We start from the raw sequence: 22,607 nt of genomic DNA, 5'->3' as shown, positions 1-22,607 counted from the left end.
TGAACTATTGGGAAAATATAGATAGGAATTGCATAGGATGGGTAATCATGAATGGATTACAATTGTGGGAGCCCCTGAATTGATGAGATCACAAATTTATTTGAATATTGGGAGTTTCCAGTGAGGAAATTTCCTGTATTAATGAAGAAGGTCAGCAGCCTTTCAATTTGGTGTTTGAGTAGAGCATTGAATTGCCTATGATTACAGAGTTAGTATGTATCAAAAATCCTCCAAAATACTTATTTAAAAATTCTCCCTTGGTTCACTAAAGAAAAAAAAGTAAGAAAGAAAGAAATTCAGAACATCAGCATCATATTCTGTTCATCAGGAACAAGCTTTAAGTACTACTTATGACTAGGATAACCAAATTTGACCATTAACCTAAAAAGTGGAATTTTTATTTTGTTCTTCTTGCCATAATGCTAAAAAAGTAGTATTTAAGTCTGCTCAGGGAGTCTCTAGGATTTAGATTTCCTTCTTTAAACACTGGAGTATGCTATGTTTTTGAGCAGGTAATGTCCTAACAGGTATAAACCATTGCCCATCACTTATATGTAAAAATAAATAATATTGGAGGGACAAAAATTGGGAATCAGAGAGACTTGGTTAGGCATCTATTGCAATAAAGTGAAATGAGTAGAACCAGGAGAACATTGTGCACAGTAACAGCAATATTGACGATGATCAATTATGAATTACTTAGCTATTTTAAGCAATACAGTGTTCTAAGACAATTTCAAATGGTGAGGAAAAATGCTCTCTACCTCCAGAGAAAGAACTGATATTATCTAAATGCTGATCAAAGCATACTATTTTTCACTCTGTTTTTTGATAATGAGCTTTTAAAAACATTTGGTCTGCTTTTTCTTTTACAACATGACTAATATGGAAATATGTTTTGCATGATTGCACATGTATAACCTATATCAAATTGCTATCTCAGGGAGGAGGGAAGGGAGAGAAAAGAATTTAGAACTCAAAAATTTTTAAAAATGACTATTTGTTTTTATGTAATTGGGAAAAAATAAAATATTCGTAGAAAAGAGGGGAATAGTACCTGTAAGAAGTGATGAGGGTTTTAAGCTTTAGTGGCATAAAAGAAAATGCTGTGCTTGGAGTTAGGAGACCTGAAGTTGAATCCTGACTCTTTCACTTAATATATATTTGATTCTATGCAAGTGATTCAACCACTTTGTCTTTATTTCCTAAGGTATAAAATGAAGAAGTTGAACTAGATATTGATATTTGAGATCCAGTCTTGCTTTGATTGTGGTCAGGAAAAAAGGACAGAAGAAAAAAGGAGAAAAGCAATTTTAAAAAGATATAGGACTATGGGTATTGGGGCATTGTATGTATATATTGTCATTCTCAATTGATATGTCAGATAGTGGAGTGTTTTTTTTTTTTTTGCTGAGGCAATTGGGGTTAAGTGATTTGCCCAGCATCACTCAGCTAGGAAGTGTTAAGTGTCTGAGGTCAGATTTGAATTCAAGTCCTCCTAACTTCAAGGCTGGTGCTCTATCCACTGTGCCACCTAGCTGCCTCTTCTTTTCTTTTTCAAGAAAATATTTGTTTGTTTAACAAGAGATGATGTTTCATTGGTCGGGAAGGGACATATCCAGAAATGAAGGTAATGGGAAAACAAAATATAGTATCAATTAAAAAAAAAAAAAAGGCATAGATGAATTAAAGAGGTAAAACTGTAGTATTTTTAGAAAATGATTATGGGGGCAGGGCATGGGGAGAAAAGGAAATAGAAAAATCAAATGACTCTAAAGCTTTGTTACCTGGTGATTCAGATGATGAATTTGGTTTTGGACCTAGTCTGTGCCTCATTTTCATCATTTAGGCTGCTATAAGGGAGGATACATACCCTAGGGTGGGGTGGGAGGGTGTTAGGGAGAAATTATTGGATTAGCAGGAAACCAGGCTAAGATCAGTTTCAGGAATTTACAGAGGCAACTGATTCAGTCATCTAGACATAAATTCCACCCTAGGCAGAGATGAGCTTTGCATAGAGTGTGCCCTTGGATTGGGAGGGGAGTTTGAGGCAAGTCAGCCAACTTACAGTTTTTCTTAGTTTGGGACTCACCCCTTCCTTCCTAAGCTTTTCTTATGCAACTGTGTGCCTGAACAACATGTCCAGATAATACTAAAATACAACACACACACACACACACACACACACACACACCACCACTACCACCAAAAATTTTTAATTACTGTGCTCTTGATTTGATTTCATACAGTAATGCTTTTGTACCTGGATCAGTTTGTTTTGAATCTTGATTAACATTCCAGTTGGCAGTTATTTTTTTTGCTGCACTACTATAATATATATACACAGTGAAACTGAATTTACTCTCAGTAATTTACTCAGTGCACCTACACACTATCTGGTTGAGTTCTCATATATAACTCTTTTGGAGCCTAGGGACATCTGGGGAGTTAAGGGCATTTTTAAAAATCCCATCAGGCTTCAATTGGCTGCCTTCAATTAAGTTTACAAAAGAATATTTATTGCAAATCTATAGAACTGAAGAACTCATTTCCTTTGAACTATTGCCTCAGATCCTAGGAAAAGTGAGTTCACACTTAAAGGATATTCATTAAGCATTGTCTAAGAATTAAGTTCATTCAAAGATTCACCTAAAATCAGGAAGAATAGACACAATAGACAAAAGGCACAATTAGATCATACAGCCATAGGGCACATGATGCTGTATCCGCTATTGAATGCTCCTAATGGAGAGGCTTGCTTCCTCACCTAGGGCCTGCAGCAAGTCCTTACTTCATTTGAACACAGCCAGACAGGAAAGATGAAACTACAACCCTTTTTAAAATTTTCTCAATTCTGGCTCCTTTTTTTTTTTTTTTTTAATATGATGAAATGAGCAAGGCCTCTTCTATTACATATGATCTTATCTTTCTGGAAGCAAGTTTACCATGCTTGTTCTGAGAATGGGGTTCCATTGTCTAGACTCTATTACACTTATCCATATCACTGGTTTACCATTTATCAAACACTGCTATCCTATTTAAATATAAATTCTTCAAGGACAGGGAGTATTTGCCATTTTATCTTTATATCTCTTGTGCCTGGAATGTAGCAGGTACTTTGTAAATGCTTGTTGGATTTGATAGTTATATTGTTAATTGTCTCACATTACACAAATGGATGCTACTTGGGAGGCAGCTAGATGGTGAAATGTACAGAGCACTGGTCCTAGAGTCAGGAAAATCTGAATTCGAAATCAACTTTAGATGCTTAAAAGCTGTATGAACAGGAGCAAGTCAATTAACTGCTTCTTGCCTCAGTTTCCTCACCTGTAAATAAAAGCACATGCATCCCAGGTTTATTGTGAGGATCAAATGAATTAATAATTATCAAGTAGTTAAACACAGCCCTTGCCACACAGTAGGTGCTACATAAATGTTAGTTATTACCATTAATATATTATAACTTATGATTATCCCAGTTACTGTTTTCTCTTTCCTTCTAGTACCTTGTGTTATTTATCTGTGTATATCTAAACAGGGAACCAGGGAAGAGGGAAACCAGAAAAAAAGGGGGTGTGTAATGTGCTGTTGTCTCCAGAAACTGCCCATCACTCTCTGGGAGGAGATTAATTGCCGCCAATTCTGACCTCGTGTAGAGACTCTTTCTCTCCCTCCAGAGAGCCACTCCAACTCTGATCTCTTAGAGCAGAGACTCTTCTCAATCTCTCGAGTTCCTCCCTCTTTTATCCTCCCAGAGAATGGGCATGGGAAAATGCAAGGGATTCTGGGAAAAAAAATACTTCAACCTATGAACTTGATCCTCCTAAGCATGTAAGCTCCCTCCCCAGGAGTTCACAGAAGTAAAACTCCCAGTAAAGGCTGGAACTAGAGAATTGTTAAGTACCGACTTAGCACTTAGTAAGAACCTAACAGGGGTGGAATTCAGAGAGGGGTGACTTGAACTTTTTGAACAAGAACCTAGTTCTGGCTCCATTATAAATCTCACATATTTCTAATCACTACCAGAAAATTCCTTATCATCACACACCAGTTCCTCAGGCATTCCCTACACCATCATATATATGTTGGTTTGAAAACAGGGAACATTTGACTTGTTTTTATATAACTCACCAGGAAGGACACATTTGAATATGTTCCAAGGAATGGACCCTCATTGGCAAATCTTCCCATCATATAAGTATGATATTGATGAGGAGTAAACTGAGGTTCTAAACTGAGATGGGTCAGTTCCTTTTCTCCTTCCCAAAGTAACCAAGGGTGGGGTTGGTAGCAAATGAATTTGCTACTCAATGCTGTATGGAAACAAAGTCTTTATTGATGGTAAAGGGATAGACAGGCATTTGGCCTTCAGGAAGACCAGACTGCCTGCAAGGGGACGTCAGTTGATGGGCATTGGCTGGTATACACCAAATGCAAAGATTTCATTTTTTAACCTTCCTGATATACATAACTAGAGTCATCAAAACAAAGTTTGCACAGAGATGTTATCCAAGAGGTTCCAGAGATATTTGTCAATAATACAAGAATTCTCTGTTGTTGTAAATAATATAGGAATTCTCTGTTGTTATCTCCTTCAGTCTCTCTCCAGAAAGGAATTTCAGATCATTAGAATGGGGGCTGAAAACCGAAACTAGCCCAAAGGAAGTTGGAGATTAAACAAGGAATATCAACAATATGATTGTATGAATGAATGATGTTTTTCAAATAATGATTTTTTTTTCCTTCTGAAGAATTTCAGACAAGGAGTTTTGCATAGAATCCCATTAATCTACTATCATTGATTCCTCCCTCTCTGATTGCCACACAATTGCCATTCTTGTTGATTTTTAACTCTAAACATCTCTCTAATCATTCACCTTCTTCAGATTCATACTCCCTCACTTAGGCTTTCCTTTCCTCAAAGACAGAGAAGTTCTGAATTGGTTTTCCTCTGTCAGATCTCTCTCACTTCTGTAGGTCACCTCCACACAGCTACGCAAATGATATTCCTAATATGTAGGCTTAACTAAGTTAATCTCCTATTCTGCAGACTTGAGTATCTTCTACTATTAAGTCTAAGATCAAATACAAACTCCTCAGTTTTTCATTCAAATGATGTTACAACCTAGCTTCAGACTGCCTTTTCAAACTGATTACACATTAACCTCTTTCATGTGTTTCTCTCTCTTTGATTTCATATTTTCCCCAGTTATATTTAAAACAATTTTTTTTATATTTGTTTTTAAAATTTTTGGAATTCTAGATTCTCTTCCTTATTCCCACTCACAATTAAGAAACTACATGTGAAGTTATGCAGAACATTTCCATAAAAGTCATGTTGTTAAAAGAAAACACAGATTTCCCACCCTAAAGATAATTTTTAAAAAACCCTTTAAGAAAAATAAAATTTTAAAAAAGAAAGAATACTTCAATGTGTATTTAGACCCAATCAGGGGGCAGCTAGGTAGCGCAGTGGATAGAGCACCAGCCTTGAATTCAGGAATACCGGAGTACAAATCTGGTCTCACACACTTAACACTTCCTAGCTGTGTGACCCTGGGCAAGTCACTTAACCCCAGCCTCAAAAAAAAAAATAGACCCAATCAGTTCCTTGTCTTGATATGGATAGAATTTTTCATAGTAAGTCCTTCAGAGTAGTTGTTTGTCATTGGACTGCTGAGAATAAAGTTGTTTACAGCTGGTCATCCCAGAACATTGTTATTATTTTCATATAATGCATTTCACTTTGCTTGAGTTCATGGAAGACTTTTCAAGTTTTGGGGTTTTTTTGGGGGAGCATCCTGATTATCATTTACCATAAAACAATAATGTTCCATCATAAACACTCTATCTCCCATTTCCATGCTTTATATAGATTGTCCCTTATGATTGAAATGCACTCTCTTCTTATCCTGGTTTCCTTCAAAGTTCAGTCCACGCCCCTATCTCCTCTATGAAGCCTTTTCTTATTTTACCTCCTCAACTACTAGTGCCTTCCCCCAGAATTACCCTGCAGTTATTTTGTATAAGCTTAAATATGCATGGGTTGTCTTACTATAGAATGTAAGGTCTTTGGAGGCAATAACTGGCTCATTTTGTCATTTCATACCAATACCTAATTCATACTAGAATCTAAAAATACTCATTGATTGATTTGTAGCCTAACTGGTTTTAGCATAGCATCCTATAAATTTCTGTTTAATGTGTAGTAGAAGATTAATTTGTTCTATATGAAATTAGAGAAAGGTGTGGCACAGAGAGCACTAGCATTAATGAATGGGAGTTACAAGGAATCAAATTTTAACTCAGTATAAGGAAACAATTTTTAAAAACAATTAGAATTGTCACAATATTAATTGTTGTTAATAGATATTCAAGAAAAGGCTGAATATTAGAAAGTTTTCCAGAGCACCAATATGTTACATGACTTTCCAAAGATCTACTGTATTGTCAAGGAAGATACTTGAATTAAAATCTTCCTCATTCCTGGACTCTGAGGCAGATTCTCTATCCACTGTCAAGCTGCCTCTCCTAATTGACTTGTCCAGGATCACAGTAAATGTCTGAGGCATTATTTAAAGGTTTTCCTGCTTTCAAGTTCAGCGTTCTATTCAGTATGTTACCTCTTCCTTCAGTAGTAAGGTGTAAGGATGGTGAATAATCACAATATAGCATACATTGATATCTTTTAACTGCAGCATATGAAACATGACAGGAAAATGACTTGGAAAATAATGTTATAGATTAATGTGTTAGTAAGTAGTCACATTTTTTCTTGTTTAAATAGAAATATTCTTAAGAATTTGAAAAATCATTTCATATTGCCAGTAAGAAAATTGACATTCAATATACTAATTAAGAATTTCTCTATGTTGAATTAATCATAAAGAAATACTTTTTCAAGGCCTACTATGGTTAAGCATTTTGCTATGTGTTAGGGATACAAAAACATGAAATAGTTCTTATACTTTCCTGATCCCCTTCCCTATATGCTAATGTACTTATATACATTTTATGAACTTATATTTACATATTACCCTGGATTAAATGTAAGATTCTTAAGTGTAAGAACTATTTTATATGTTTTTGTATCCCTAACATAGCAAAAAGGAAGAGGCAGGAAATGATGAGATTCCAGGCAGGAGTGACAGCTTACATAAAGGCATGGAGATGGGAGATGAAATGTGTGTGAGGAACAATAAGAAGTACAATTTAGCTAGACTAGACACAGTGTAAAAGAAATAATTTATAGGTTGGAAACCTAGGTTAGAGTCTGGTAGTTTAGGGCTTTAAAAAATGTGAGAGAAGAATTTGTGTTTGAGTCTAAAGGTGGTAGGATGAACCAAGCAAAAAGTGAAACTCACATTAGACTAGAACCAGAATGCAAGCGTATTAAATGCCCATCTTTAAAGAGTTTATGTTTTACTTAGTAGTAAACGGGGAGTCACTGAAGATTTTTTTTAATCAAGGGAATTATTTGTGGTCAGATTTTGGAGGGCTAGAGAAAGGAGGCAATCAGAGTCAAGTGACTTTCCCAGGGTCACATAGCTAGTAAGTATCTGAGGTTAGATTTGAAGTTAAGTGCTCCTGACTGCAGATATGGTGCTCTATCCACTGCACCATCTAGCTGACTATATGTAATCAGATTTTTTTTTTCCCTGAGGCTGAGGTTAAGTGACTTGCCCAGGGTCACACAGCTAGGAAGTGTTAAGTGTCTGAGACCACATTTGAACTCGGGTCCTCTTGAATTCAGGGCTGGTGCTCTATCCACTGTGCCACCTAGATGCCCCCATGTAATCAGATTTTTAAGTTAGATTTTACTTTGGTAGAGATATGAAGGATGGGTTAGAGAGGAGGGATTGGAAGTAGGAAGAACAGTTAATGGTATGTTTGATTAATTCATGTTGGATGGGAGTCAATTAGATAGTGACAGCAGAATTAAAAAGAAGGTAAGACTAAAAATATTTCATACAATGACAAGACAATGCAATTTTTTTGATGTGAATGATATGAGTGAATCAGAAGTATTAAATGCCTTAAAACTTTGAACTTGAGAGAAATAACATCAATATAAAGATTATTTTTGATTATGATATTGAGATATAAAACAGGTTCACCAAACTTATCCAACAATGCCATGGAGAATGTGCTGGGATAATCCAGGTCAAAGATGGTGTATCTGTAAGTACTAAGATCCTCCACATGCTCCTATTTGTAGATGACATTGTACTCATTGTATCAAGCCATATAACATTATATAGCCTTCTAAATTAGATCCATAATCACTCAAAAGAATTTTGAGAAACCAAGAATATGAAGTTGGATAGACAACCTATATAACTGATAATGTCATTACATATATCTTGGAAAGCCATTGCAGAAAGATAATGAAATAGATCCAGAATTAAACAAGAAAAGAGTAGAGAGTATGCTGGGTTGCTTTTGGTTAATTGTATAATTCTTTCAATAATCCCGAACTTCTTCCTGAAATGAAAATTGAATTCTTTAAGACTCTTTTTTTTGGATTGATAATATACAATGCTATATTAAAACATAGATTTTATGCATTTCTGAGTTTGTAAGCTTTTTTTTTTTTCCCCCTGAGGCTGGGGTTAAGTGACTTGCCCAGGGTCACACAGCTAGGAAGTTTTAAGTGTCTGAGACCAGATTTGAACTTGGGTCCTCCTGAATTCAGGGCTGGTGCTCTATCCACTGTGCCACCTAGCTGCCCCCTTGTAAGCTTTTTCTGTGACATCTGTAGCATATGCAAAATTCCCATTTAATTTCTTATGCCAGTCTACAATATATCAAAACCTTAGTAAGGTAGGTCCATGAACTTTAGATAGATAGATATACAAGGATTATTTAAATATAATGGTTTGCTTTGTAATCATATGCAATTTATTTTATGCTTTTAAGACCATTATATTCGGGAGGATTTATCAGACTGACAAAAGCATTCATGACACAAAAAAGATTAAGAACCACATTGTACATAATCTGGTTTTTTTCAGTAATATAAATGAAATAGTAAATGTGATAATTTTATTTGATTAAATGAAGTTGGCCACATCGCTTTGTAATGCCTAAATTTATCCAAAAGTAGTTGATTTAGAGGTCACTGGTATAAAAGCATTAATTTACTTCACAGCACTTCTCAGGTAGAAAAATAATAATAATATATTTATTTCACAGTGGGAAATTTCACAGTGTTAATGACTTGCAGTCATTTGAGTCTGAGATAAAAAATTTCAAATTGTTAGGTCTCTTCATTGGTATTCAGAAGGCTGAAAAAATATGCTCTGCCAAATGTCTTAGCCTTCATAACATTAATTTTGTCTTACCTATGTTAGTATCATAGTGGTGGTACGTAGGCTAACATGTTAAATTTAAAAGATTCCTAATACTCTTAGCCATATTTCAGAATCTAATTTACTGTAAGATTGATTTCTTTTAGGCCTAGCCAAATTTCTTTTAAACAGGCCTCTGCTAATAAGAATAAATGAGAATGGGAACAGCTAAATGGCTCAGTGGATAGAGTAGTACCGCTGATGTCAGGAGGACCTGAGTTTGACCTCAGACACTTAACATTTCCTACCTGTGTGACTGTAGGCTAGTCACTTGACTCCAACTGCCTTAACAACAACAACAAAATGACAGAACAGAATCTTTTCTAGGCTGGCTGATTTTTATCTGTGGGCCAGGGTCATGTGAGAATTTTTTTTTTTATGCAGTTATTTGTCTCTCTCTTTCCTTGTCTTTTTCCACTGTAGGATTTTAGAAAGGCACCTGGTTGATAGAGTTATTTGGCACATCAGAAATTGCAACCAAAATATCTGAATTAAGAAAGTCCAAGCTATTTTGAAAAGACATTCATTATAGTAAATTTCAATCTTGGGTGTGGACGATGTTACTTAAAAGGCTATGAGAAAAGAGAAACACTTTAGGAGAGGAGTTTGTCAGACTTGTTTTTCTTTCTAATCTGCCAAACTAGTTTGTATTGGGCAGTAAGTGAAGCAACTTTTCAGAGGAAGCCTGACATCTATATCTTGTCAGATGAGATAAATTGTACTTTTACCTTTTCCTTGAGAGGATAGGCTGAATTTTGGGCCTGAATTTGGGTAAAAGGAGAGTTGGCAAGATGGGCCAGACACTTCTTTTTATAAAGTTATCTTAGATTTTAACTCAACATGTTACACCTAGAATAAAGGTTAGTCATAATTAATTGGTTGTTAGAGCCTGACAAATTCTCCAAAAGACTGATTGTAGTGCTGTCACTGTGATGATTAAGACCATTTTGATTGGTTTAAGATGCTATCAAATGCAGAATCAGTGTAAGAACCATCTATTCATTCCACAAACCTTAATCATCCATTGAGTGCAAAGCACTGGGTTAGTCATAAGTGACCTACTTACAGCTTTTCAAATAACATTTCTAAAGAAAGGATGATAACTTTTTTGTGGAAATTTGTGTTAGTGGGAAGGGAGAGGATGGAAGTTGACAAAACTATATGGTGAAACCTAATGAGGGCACAAGAAATTATACTATTTTGGTACTTTCTGCTTTGTGAACTTCAAAATTTAAATATAAATGTAATTATTTTCATATAATCTCAGTTTTGACTACATAATTTTGAAAAGCAGATAGTATATTTTGGAGTATAGGATAAAACATTTTTTGAGGAGAAATGTTTTGACAAGATTTTTTTAGTCATAGTGTTTTAAAGATCTAATAGACGTGATAACATAACAAATAATTTTCATTTCTTTTTCCATTTTCCGAAGCAGACTTTGTGAATTTACTTTCTTAATTTTCTATCTTTGACTTTAGCTTAATCCTTCTAGTTTAACGCCAGAATAATGACCTAGTTTGGGAACAGGCCAATCTCCCTGGTTATCTTTTCGGTTTGCACTTTGCACTATCCCTTCCCAAAGAAATGTGTTAGCTCTGAGGTCCTCCCCCTTCCACTCACTCCCCTCCCCTCCCCGACCCAACCAAAAAAAAAACTGCGAAAGGGGGAGAAAGGAAAGAATCGGCAGTCATTTTATCTTCTCTCCCACTATCTTTCTCCTTCGAGCCCTTCCCTTTTTATCAGAATTACATGTTACTCAATGGACTAGAACAGATTCCTGCTTTACTCACACCCGTGTGAAACATATGATTCATTAGTCACCCTTCTCCCCTTTCTAGCAGATGGTAGAATGTTGCCCTGCCACTGGAATGTTTCTGAGTTTCTGAGAACCTTGTGGGTTCAGTGGGGTTAACACTTGTGAGAGGAAGGGCCTGAGATGGATCCCCGCACACTTGGAAATCTTAGTTTTTTAGAGGGTGAGAGCTCACGAGTTCTTAGTTGAGACCGCATGCGGATCCCTTGGTAGTGGTAGTGCGTGATATCCGGAATCCTAAAAGATCAGACGCCTTGTATAAAGCGCTGAGATACCCTGTTAAGAGAGGAGTTGGGTTGCGAGAATTATCTCGCTCCTTCCCCCAGGAATTCAAGATGCCAGTGAAAGGAGAGCGGTTGTTTTCCTACAGGCGAGAGCTGTCAGCCTGGGTCACTGTGAGTATCTTATTTTTGCTTGGGAGCTGGATCCAGGGTTAGGCGCCTATGTTCCAGAGGTTCAGGCTGAATGTTGAGGAGTACTTTTAGTTCTCTGTTCTTTGCATAGCCTCTCCAAAGGTATCTGAGATTGGGAATGTTTGCTAAGGATCATGGAAAACCACCTACAGCAAATCCCACTCCTCAATGCTGGAAAATTTTAGTTCTTCATCCCCAGAATCAACGCTTAATTTGAGGACTGCTGTTGCGCCCCTTCCATCCTAAGAGTTGGTTTTCCCCATTTTCCAATGTTAGTTGTAGCTCAGAATAAAATTCAGCTTTGGTCCACTCTACCCAGAGACTTAGAAAAACTGTACCTTGAATCATGACTTTCTAGGATAGTGGTCCATAATAATGCTCCACAGTACCTTCAGTTGTCATTTTCCTTCCTCCCTTCCCTTCTTTCCTTCCTCCCTCCCTCCCTTCCTTCCTTCCTTCCTTCCTTCCTTCCTTCCTTCCTTCCTTCCTTCCTTCCTTCCTTCCTTCCTTCCTTCCTTCCTTCCTTCCTTCCTTCCTTCCTTCCTTCCTTCCTTCCTTCCTTCCTTCCTTCCTTCCTTCCTTCCTTCCTTCCTTCCTTCCTTCCTTCCTTCCTTCCTTCCTTCCTTCCTTCCTTCCTTCCTTTCCTTCCTTTCCTTCCTTCCCTTCCTTCCCTTCCTTCCCTTCCTCCCTCCTTCCCTCTTACCCTCCTTTGTTTCTTTCTTGTAGTTTCAGTAGTGAGCAATATGAGATCCCTACTGTAGTTTTAACTTTTTAAAAATGTTCAGGAATTTGGGAGTGGTTAGCTTCAGGGTTTGGTAATGGAATATGCACTCCTTTACCTCTATTTTCATTTCAGAACTTAGTTACTTTAGGCTGTTTGGCCTATGTGATGTTGGTGGGTTTTTTGCAATGCTTTTTTTGCATTTGTCACTTCACAGTTGGACTTTGCTACTAGCCCACTGAATTTGAGGTTGGTAAGATAGGGAAACTGAAAATCCAGGCACAAATGTGAAGAGGAAAATAATTCTAAAACTATCTGACTACTGAAATAGACTCTGAACAAACAGGTTTTCTGACCTCTCCTCCTCCCTTCCAGTTTATCCTACTGATCTTCACACCACCAGATCATTTACCTTCCTCTTAGTCACAGAATTTTTCATATTACTTTTCAACCCCCAGACCTTCTGTGGTCCTTTAGACTAAAGATTAAATATCAGTTTCCTCTTCTTCCCTTTAAAGTATATGAGGTCACCTGTATTTTGGTTAAAAATATTAGCTCCCACTTTTTTTTTTTTTTTTTTTTAACCAAATCCTTCTTGTATGGATTATTTGAGGTGCTCCACAATCTGGTTATCACTTTCCTTTGTCAGCCCTATCTCACATTTCCTTTACTCCTTCAGTCAAACTGAACCACTCTTTCTTTGTCCTTAAACATATCCTGTATTGCCTCCAGTCTTCCTTTGCTTTTCTGTTGGATTTGCACTCATCTTTTAAAGTCCATCTCAAACGGTAATATTAATCCTCCTGAAAGTGAGTAAAATCCCTATCAGAACTTGTTGGCACTTGATTCTGGATTTCTTTTTTATATTTTTATGAAGTTTTTTGTTTGTTTTTGACATTTCTTTCATTTTATTGAAATAGCACAGTGAATAGAGCTCTTAATCTGGAGCCAGGGAAACCTAAGTTCAAATTTGACCTCATTTTAGGCAAATCTCTTAATCTCTGCTTCAGTCTCCTCACCACTAAAATGCAGATAATAGCATTCACCTCCCAGGGTTGTTGTGAGAATCACATGAGATGATAATTATAAGCCTGGCACATAAAAAATACTATATAAATGTTAGCTGCTATTATTCTTATTTCCTCATTTGCCTCTCTCAGCTTCCCAAGAAAGATAACCTTTGTGATTAAAAAAATAAAAAGGAGAAATAGTATTCAGTAAAACCAACACATCAACTGTTTGACAAAGTAAGTATGCATCTATTGTGCCATCTCCCATCTTTGCAATAAAGAGAGGTATGTTTTCTGAACTATGCCAGAGCCATCCTTACTCATCCTGACTACAGAGCATTCAATTTGTTTTATTTTTTTTCTCCTTACAGTGTTGTAGACATTGGATATTTTATTTTTCCAATTCTGCTTTCACTTTGTGTGATTTAAAGTAACTCTTTCTCTGTTTCTCTGAATTCTTAATATATTATTTTTTCCTTATATTCATGTAACTTAATTTGTTTTTTCATTACCTAACTGATAGGTATCTACTTTGCTTCTGGGTCTTTGTTCCCACAAAAAAGTACTGCTTTGAATGTTGTGATGTATGTGTAATCCCTTTGGAATGCATATCTGATAGTAAAATTTATGAGTCAAAGGATATGGACTTTTAAATCATTTTTTAAAAGAATAATTCCAAAGTGCTTTCCATAATCATCTATAATATATAGACTATGCAATCTGCTCGCCAGTCTTATCATTTCTACCTTCCAAACATCTCTCTAAATATCCCTTTGTTTCTACTTATATAGTCACCACCTTGGTGTGGGTCTCATCACCTCATTCCAGAACTGCTGAAAAGACCATCTCCCTTTCTTAAACCTCTCCCTTCTCCAATGCAATCTCCTATTAGCGGTCAAAGTGATTTTCCTACAGAGCAGGTCTGACCATGTTATCCTCCCATTCAGTAAATTCCTGAACTCTCCTATAAGCTTCAGGATCAAATATAAGATTCTGTTTTAGCCAATCTGAGAGGTATGTAGTGGTATCTCAGAATTGTGTTAATAAGCATAAAGTCCTGTTCTTTAAGAAATTTGAGTTACAGTCAGAGTTCTGATTTATTTGTTAATCAACATCTATCTTCCTTTCCTTTTTCCTATTGAGAAAATCGAGACCCCTTTTGTAAGGGTTTTTTTGTAAAAAGACACAGAAATACAGAGTCAAAACAAGTTCCTGCACTGGTCATGTATCCCAAACTGTCTCAGTTTTGCTCTCTTCAGTTCATTTTTTTTTTTTTTTTTTTTTTTTTAAATTAGATGTCTATTACGGTTTTTCATGAGCCCTCTGGAATTATGGTTGCTCATTGTGTTGGTCAAAGTTCCTTAGACTTTAAAAGTAAGGTTATTTTTATGATATTGTTATTTTAGAGTTGTTCTCCTGGTTCTGCTTATTTCATTTTAGATCAAATTTATGCAAGTCTTTGCAGGTTTCTTAGAAACTATCCTATTCATCATTTCTTATGGCACAGTATTCCATCACATTCACCTACCATAATTTGTTCAACCATTCTCCATTTTATTTGTATCCCTTAGAGAAACTAAATAAACTTAAATAAGTTACTTTATTTCGATAAGCCTCATTTGTTTTTATGATTTCTCATTCCTTCTGATACTGCCTTGACACTTTCCTGTGTCACTTCAATTTAGAATGTTTGTTGTTGTTTATGTGTATGATATTTCTGGCATTTTTAGAGTAATAAAAATCAGGGAGAAAATAACATTATTTATTTTTTAAAATTTTATTTATCTATAATTTTTTGACAGTATATATGCATAAGTAATTTTTTTTAAACATTATACCTTGTATTCATTTTTCCAAATTATCCCCTCCCTCCCTCTACTCCCTCCCCTTGATGACAGGCAATCCCATACATTTTACATATGTTACAGTATAACCTAGATACAATATATGTGTGTAAACACCATTTTCTTGTTGCATATTAAGTATTAGATTCCGAAGGTATAAGTAACCTGGGTAGATAGACAGTAGTGTTAACAGCTTACACTCAATTCCCAGTGTTCCTTCACTGGGTGTAGTTGTTTCTGTCCATCATTGATCAACTGGAAGTGAGTTGGATCTTTATGGTGAAGATATCCACTTCCATCAGAATACCTCTTCATACAGCATTGAAGTGTACAGCGATCTTCTGGTTCTATTCATTTCACTCAGCATCAGTTGATGTAAGTCTCTCCAAGCCTCTCTGTATTCCTCCTACTGGTCAAGAAAATAACATTATTGAGGGGATGTAATTTTAGAATCATAATATAACTTGTTTATGTGATATTTTAAAAGATTGTAGACAGCAAAAGAATTGAAACAGTATGTATTTAATTTTTGAAAAATGTTTGGTGTCAGAATTGGTTCTTTGATTAATCCTTTTTTTTTAATGTGCTTTTTATTGGCATATAAATTAGTTTTTAGCAAGAATTATCATTCTACACTAGGAAATCTTTTACAGAAAGGAAGAAATATTGAATGTTAGACAATTTACTTTAGTGCCTTAGTCTACAAAATGAGAGGATCCCTTTTTATGAGAACAAAAATTGCTAAGATTTTCCTTTTAGACAAAAAAAAAAAATGAAAGGTATACTTGAATCAAGGACAGCAGGGTGCTTATAGTTAAGCATCTACTCAGTGTGATTGATGGGATAATGGTTCTCTAGTTAAACATACTTAATGTGATGTAATCACTCTAGTTGGCATACACTTAGTGTGTGATATGGTGATGTAACATTCTACAGTTGGCACATGCTCAGTTGCTGTAGTGAGGTAATCGTGCTGGGATATTTAAGGGCTGAGAGGACTGGGAACTAGGAGTCTTAGACAAAAACACAAGAGAAGACTCCAGACTCCATCTTTGATCATCCTCCTTGAGGTCACTTCTCTTGCCTTCATCACTTCACTAAAGACCAAGGCCCATCTAGAGAACCTCCACAAAGCTAGTCCGGACATTACATTTTATTGCCCTACATTGGGACGCCTAGTTCATTTGATGACATATTAACACTTTATATCAAACTGTGGAAGATCTTTAAAAAATTAATCTTAAACATATATACACACACAGACACAAACACAAACTCTCTGAGAAAGAGAGAATATAATGCTGGAAAAACTAAGGCAAGATAGAGATTAGAGTTTTTAATATTTTATTTGAGAGGGAGAGATTGTGCTGTTGCCACCACGGCTGAATATATCTTAAAATATCCAGCAGCCAATGTGAGGTACCCAAGAACTATATATATATATATATATATATATATATATATATGGGTGTAAGCTACCAGGGTAAATAGAGACAGGGGTGGAGCCAGAACACTGAGGTCTGGAATTTCCAAGAAGAGGACCATCAATTTGGTTCTGACAGGTTGGGGATAGGAACATAAATTCTTACTAATTGGGAGTAAAGGAGATAATCAAACTAGAGCCAGGAAGTCTGAAGAGGATACCAATTAGGTATCTGAGATCAGACATCTGGAGTTTTATGACTCTTGAAATATCGGAATGGCCAGATCTCCAAGCCTTAATATCTCAATCATAATGATCAAGAGGGGGGTGGCAACTAGGGGGATTGAGGCAAAACTGAAGCAGGACAATTCAGGGAAACTGAGGCAGGACAATAAAAGGAAACTGTGGCACAACAAGAGAGAGTAACAGTATAATTTATGAATTGGTTAAATATTTCCTTGGTTGAATAGGGAAAACATTATAGAAAATATTTCAGAATGGCTACAGGTTAAGAAGTCTGTATCAGCATAAATAATAGCTATGTCTCAATGCCTAATAGGCATCCTATATAAAAATCAGACACTAAGTCCAAGATCTTATATGAACTTTGAGGTCTACAAAGGAAAATTAATTCTAATCCAAGTCTGTATTATTGGGATTGTTAATTTTGTTCTTGAGTGTCGGTTTCTGTATTGTATTGTAATAAACTGTTATTAAGGACTTATACATTATTATAAAAGAAAATATTGAAGAATTGTGTGACTTATGATGAAAATGAATCATCCAAGGAGAGAATTAAGGAAACAATTAAATGGAACCTCTTTTGGAGATTTATGGACTAGAATCTTTCATTGGATAAGAAGATATAAAGGGATTGTAATTTGCTGTTTTAGGTCCCATTGTAAATCAACAGAAAATCCTTGTAAAGAAACTTAATAGGCCAAAGGTGACAGTTTGCTCCAGGGAGCTAGCTCAAGTGTGAAAAGGTCTTTTTGTTAGGGATAAGCCATTAATTTACTCAAGAATTTTGCTCTTGCTAATTCACCTTTTGAATAAGACCATTGAGAAAAAAAACACCTTGTTTTACCGGAGGGTTATGTTTATATCTTGTAAACTGTGACAGTAATTTACATATATTGTAAGAGACATCCTCTCTTTTCTGCATATTCTCTGGTCTTTGCTGCTCTTCTTATCTCTGGATTCTCCTCTTTTCTTTGACCACTCCCTATCATCATCCCATCCATATTCCCTATGGATCTACTCCTAGGCTCCTAGTCTTTACTCCTTTAGTGACTTCATTATTTCCTATGGATTTAACTATTATCTATCTCCACTCCTAATCTCTCTCTGTTGAACATTAATCCTTCACTGCCAACTGACTTTTGGACATTTTGAAATGGGTTATTTTTTTTAGGCATCTCAAATTCAAGTCCAAAACAGAATTTTGTCTCCCCCCCCCCCCCCCCCCCCCCCCCCCCCGCCAACCTACAACTCTCCATTATTTCTTTCTTTCTAGGGAAGAAGTTCTTAACCTTGGGGGTTCATAAACTTCTTTTTTAAAAATTTTTTTACAACAATTTCAGTATAATTAGTGTCCTTTGTAATTTTTCCTATATTTTAAGCATTTAAAAATCTTGTTCTGACAAGGGATCCATAGATTTCATCAGATTACTAAAAGGGTCCATGACCAAAAAAAAAAAAAGATAACCCCAGTATAGGATATCAACTCTCTTTCCAATTACTAAGTTTCTAAACCCTAAAGCCTTTTTTCTTTCTTTTTTTTGGGAGGAGGGGGAAGAGTGAGGCAATGGGCATTAATTGACTTGCTTAGGTCACACAGCTAATAAGTGATAAGTATCTGAAGATTTGAACTCAAGTCCTTCAGACTCTAGGGCCCATGCTCTTGAGGGCTAAGATTTTTTTTGCCCATGCCTCACAAAGCCTGTCACATGGACTTAATGTATACTTTTATTAAGTTCATACTAATGAGTAAAACATTATATTAAACAATTTTTAGTAATGTTTTTGGTTGATTGATGCGAAGTTTGTTAGTGATTCCAAATATCTCTGTATTAATTATACTGGATTGTATTTTTTAGAAAAACAATCCAATTGTAGTACTTGAATGAGCAAGTCCTTGAATATTTTTGAAAAAAATAAATAAACTATGTTTGGATAGTGTGAGAGAACTCACAAAATACTTTGATTTTTAAAAAGAAATCTGTATAGGATTATGTGAAAAATGGCTGGATCAAATTGTTGAGGTGTGAGAAATGAGGGTTGAGATCCCCTGACAGCATTGGAGTCACCTGGCTGGTAGCAGTCTTTCACCAACCTGAATGAATGAATAGAGGTTTGTGACAAAAAATGGATTGATTACACTAAGAAAACAACTTTTTTTTTCTTTTCTTTTTCTTTTTTTTGAGGCTGGGATTAAGTGACTTGCTAGGAAGTGTTAAGTGTCTGAGATCAGATTTGAACTCCGATCCTCCTGAATTCAGGGCTGGTGCTCTATCCACTTCACCACCTAGCTGCCCCTGAAAACTTTCTTAATGGGCAAAATCCTGTTTGGATTTTTGCAAAGGTTTGAGCCCACAGCCTTTGATTATATTGAATTTTTGCTGCTCTGAGCTTGGAGCAATTTGAGGAATTAATTTTCAACTCAATAGAGAGAGTAGTGATTATGCCCCTGACCAAGATCTCCAATTGAATCCTAGGAGTATATTAATCTTTGGCTTCCCCTATGAACAGGAGGGTGGGATCCCTCCCAGAGGGGTTGGAGATTTCTAACCCAGAACCACCCTTCCCCCCAAGATCTCAGTTTACATCAATATCAAATATATTGCAACATTAATGAGACTGATGACTTGGGGAACCTAAATTAATGAAATTCATATGGTGGAATATTGATTTTTCTAAAGAGATGGTTTTTACATATATAGGTTTTTTAAAAAATCATGTTTCTGAAACATGATGGTAAAAATGGCTCTCCTTGGAGTTAGGAAGACCTAGGCTCAGGAGTTACATCTAATATTAAATTGTGTGATGCTGGAACAGTGAGGATTCTCAGACATTCCTAAGTAACGCTATGCCTTTAACCTCCAGGAAAATAATTCACAGAAGACAATTTTCACATTGTAGGAAGCTAACAGAAACATGAAACATGGAAAACATTTATTGGAGAATTTATGCCAGAAGCATTTACAATAATGCACGTTTATAATCCCTATTTTTCCTGGGGAATCTCTGGAGCTTGGGAATGTTGAGCTGCAAGAGGGATAAAGCTGATCAGGTATCTGTCTGAAGTCCAAACTATCATGATAAGCCTCTGGGAGCTAGATGCTTCTAGGTTGCATAAAAAGGGAGAACAAGGACAGGTCAGAACTGAAGCAGTTCAAAACTTGTTGAACATAGCAGTGGAGTTCACTAGTGTTCCAGCCAGGGTGAACTAGGGACTTTCAGTCTCTTCTTCCCATCCACCCTCAATATCATTAACATTAGTTGCTGTGGTGTTTTAATTTAACTTCCTTCCCACTCCACTTCAGAACTTCTATCTGGGAAAGTTTTTGTTTTTGGTTTGTTCTAACAGGGCACTCTGAGTGGGCTGAAATATTTCTGTGGCTGTTTAGCTGGGAAAAGCAATGATGCATTATTCAGTTAGAGTTTAAATAATGTACCAGTGCTGTGTGTTGTGTGTCCTTTTAGGCCTTCTGTATCTTGTCAGATTTTTTATATAATCTGTTGATAAAATGGTTTTCTGCTTCTCCACTCCTCCCCTTTCCCCAGTGAAACTTTTATGTATTTTGGGAGTCTACCAACTTTTCCATCTTTTTTCCATATGCTTATCTGTCACAGATCTACCTTGCCTCCAGTTGGAGCTTAGAAGGGGACTCTTCTAATGAAGTTAAAATAAGTGGTGTTGATGTCCCGTCCATCCTCTCCCCCCCCCCCCCACTCCTGTCCTTGAGCTCTTCACATGACTCAAGTCAAGCTTATTGATTTCTTTTGCAGAGCTGCATTGTTCCCCAGCAAATATCCCATTGATTTATTCCTCAGTTCAACTCCAGATGAGCTTCTTTTCATGGTTTTGTCTTACTTTCGGGCAGGTCTGTTCCATGTCTGAGTGTGTTTTAGGGTTGAGGAGAGATGTGAGAAATGTGTTTTGGCCTCAAGGGTGAAAAAATCACAGTGAATTCAACTAACTCAAACTACTTTGAGATTTCCCAGAAATAGCTCTGGTAACGTTTTATTTGTTCCTTCTTGTATTATAGCAAGGATTCTTAAGCTGGGGGTCTGTGAATTTTTAAAAGTATATATTTATATTTGATAACTATTTCATGTGTTGCTTTTCTTTGTAATTGTATGTATTTTATTTTATGCTTTCAAAAATATCATGTTGACAAAAATATATCAGTATTCCTATCTGGAATATTAAGTTTTTGTTTTCCTATGCTGGATAGCATAGTGACTAGAGTTCTGGACTTGGGAATCAAGATCAATTAAGATGCAGCCTCAAACAATTTGTGACTCTGGGCAAGTCACCTATCCTTTGCCTCAATTTCCTTAACTCTACTTTCCCAGAGCTATTCTGATGAAAATATTAAATAATACTTTGGAGTATTTTGTATAAAATGTATATGAATACTAGTTATCATTAAATTCAGGAGGAAGAAGACTATAAATTTTATTTACATATCACTGATAAAAAGGTGGCATGCTGAGAACATCAGATTTGAATTCAGAGTAAACGAGTTCTGTTCTTCTACTCATTTATTTTACTTATGTGATATTTGTAAATTCTTTGTGAATCTCAATTTCTTCATTTGCAAAATAAGAAAGCTGGTCTATCTGTAAGGTCTATTACAGTTCTACATTTATCATCCTATAATTATATGAATTACAGTGGCATCTAGTTACCATTTAAAGTGTACTTTCTGGAAAATGTTGTTTCCAATTTGGGAAGTCCTTTGTCATCTACAGGGGACTCTTTCCTCTGAGTCACAAGCTGTTGTGAAAAGAAGATGGCAGCTTGTCATTAGAAGGGGGATAGGGCTTCCATGATGATACTTTTTGAATGGGCAGAGGTATTGGGATATATTGGGAAATATTTGGTAATAGATTTTAGTAAAATTTTGCCTTTTAAAAAAATCATTTTTTTCGATAATAGCTATTTATTTTTCTAAATACATGCAAAGATAATTTTCGACATTTACCTTTGGAATCTTGTGTTCCAAATTTTTCTCCTATCCCTCATCCTCAGAAAGCAAGTAATCCAATATAGGTTAAACATGTGCAATTAAAAAAAAAAATCATCTAAAACATAAATAAGTCAGACTAGATAACATCTAAAGTAATGAGATACTAGATTTAGAGAATTTTAGAGACTATCCATCCATAGCTAATCCCATTTAATTTTAAAGGAAATCCAGTCAAAGAGAAAGCTCAAATGAGTGGTACAAGGTCACAAAACAACTTAAACATTTATGAAGTGCTTCTGCAGGCTATGTTTATTTTACAAGATAATGATATTTTGGTTTTTTCATCCTGTACCTTCATAGCTATGGATTAACTCAAGATAATTGAAGCTGGCATCAAAACAAAAATTTAATGTTTAGTCTTTTGTTCCCAAAGTGAATTGTTATATTTTAAATGCCCTTCTGACAAATAAAAATTGAAAATTTTTGATAATGATAAATTATTTCTAATTAAATAAAAGTTAAATAACCTTATTTATAAAGTGCATGGAAATCTAAAATAGACTTAACAGGCAGAACAGTAAGAGTAAGGAATTGTTTTCAAAATTATAAAATCTAGATTTTTTTTCCATTTAAGGTAAAAAATATAAATATTCTGAGGAACTCTTACAACTGTTTCTATTAATATGTTTAATCAAAGTAGGTGAGTTGATGACCAAAAAGCTTTTGCTATTTTATGATTTATATCTGACTTTTTACACTAGTAATAGTTAGGGAATAATAAAAACTTGGCTAAAAGACAAAGATAACTTTTTCCTTTTCTTTTTTCTTTTTT

The 22,607-nt window shown here is 35.6% G+C and overlaps 1 protein-coding gene across 3 annotated transcripts in view; it reads left to right on the top strand.

The window, feature by feature from the left end:
- Positions 1 to 22,607, top strand: part of TJP2 (tight junction protein 2) — a 143,198-nt gene that overhangs the window by 31,373 nt on the left and 89,218 nt on the right. Inside the window, exon 1 of one of the 3 annotated variants that reach the window (XM_074280729.1) lies at positions 11,213 to 11,561. The exons of the other annotated variants lie outside the window; for them this stretch is intronic. Coding sequence (XP_074136830.1) covers positions 11,502 to 11,561 — 60 coding nt within the window. The 5' untranslated portion in view covers positions 11,213 to 11,501. Of the gene's footprint in view, positions 1 to 11,212; positions 11,562 to 22,607 lie in introns of those variants that run through there. 3 annotated transcript variants of the gene reach the window in all.

The sequence above is a fragment of the Sminthopsis crassicaudata genome, chromosome 1, assembly GCF_048593235.1.
Source record: "Sminthopsis crassicaudata isolate SCR6 chromosome 1, ASM4859323v1, whole genome shotgun sequence".
In the NCBI taxonomy this organism is placed as follows: Eukaryota; Metazoa; Chordata; class Mammalia; order Dasyuromorphia; family Dasyuridae; genus Sminthopsis; species Sminthopsis crassicaudata.
The sequence above is the reverse complement of the archived record's forward strand: the minus strand, read 5'-3'. Positions and strand labels throughout refer to the sequence as shown.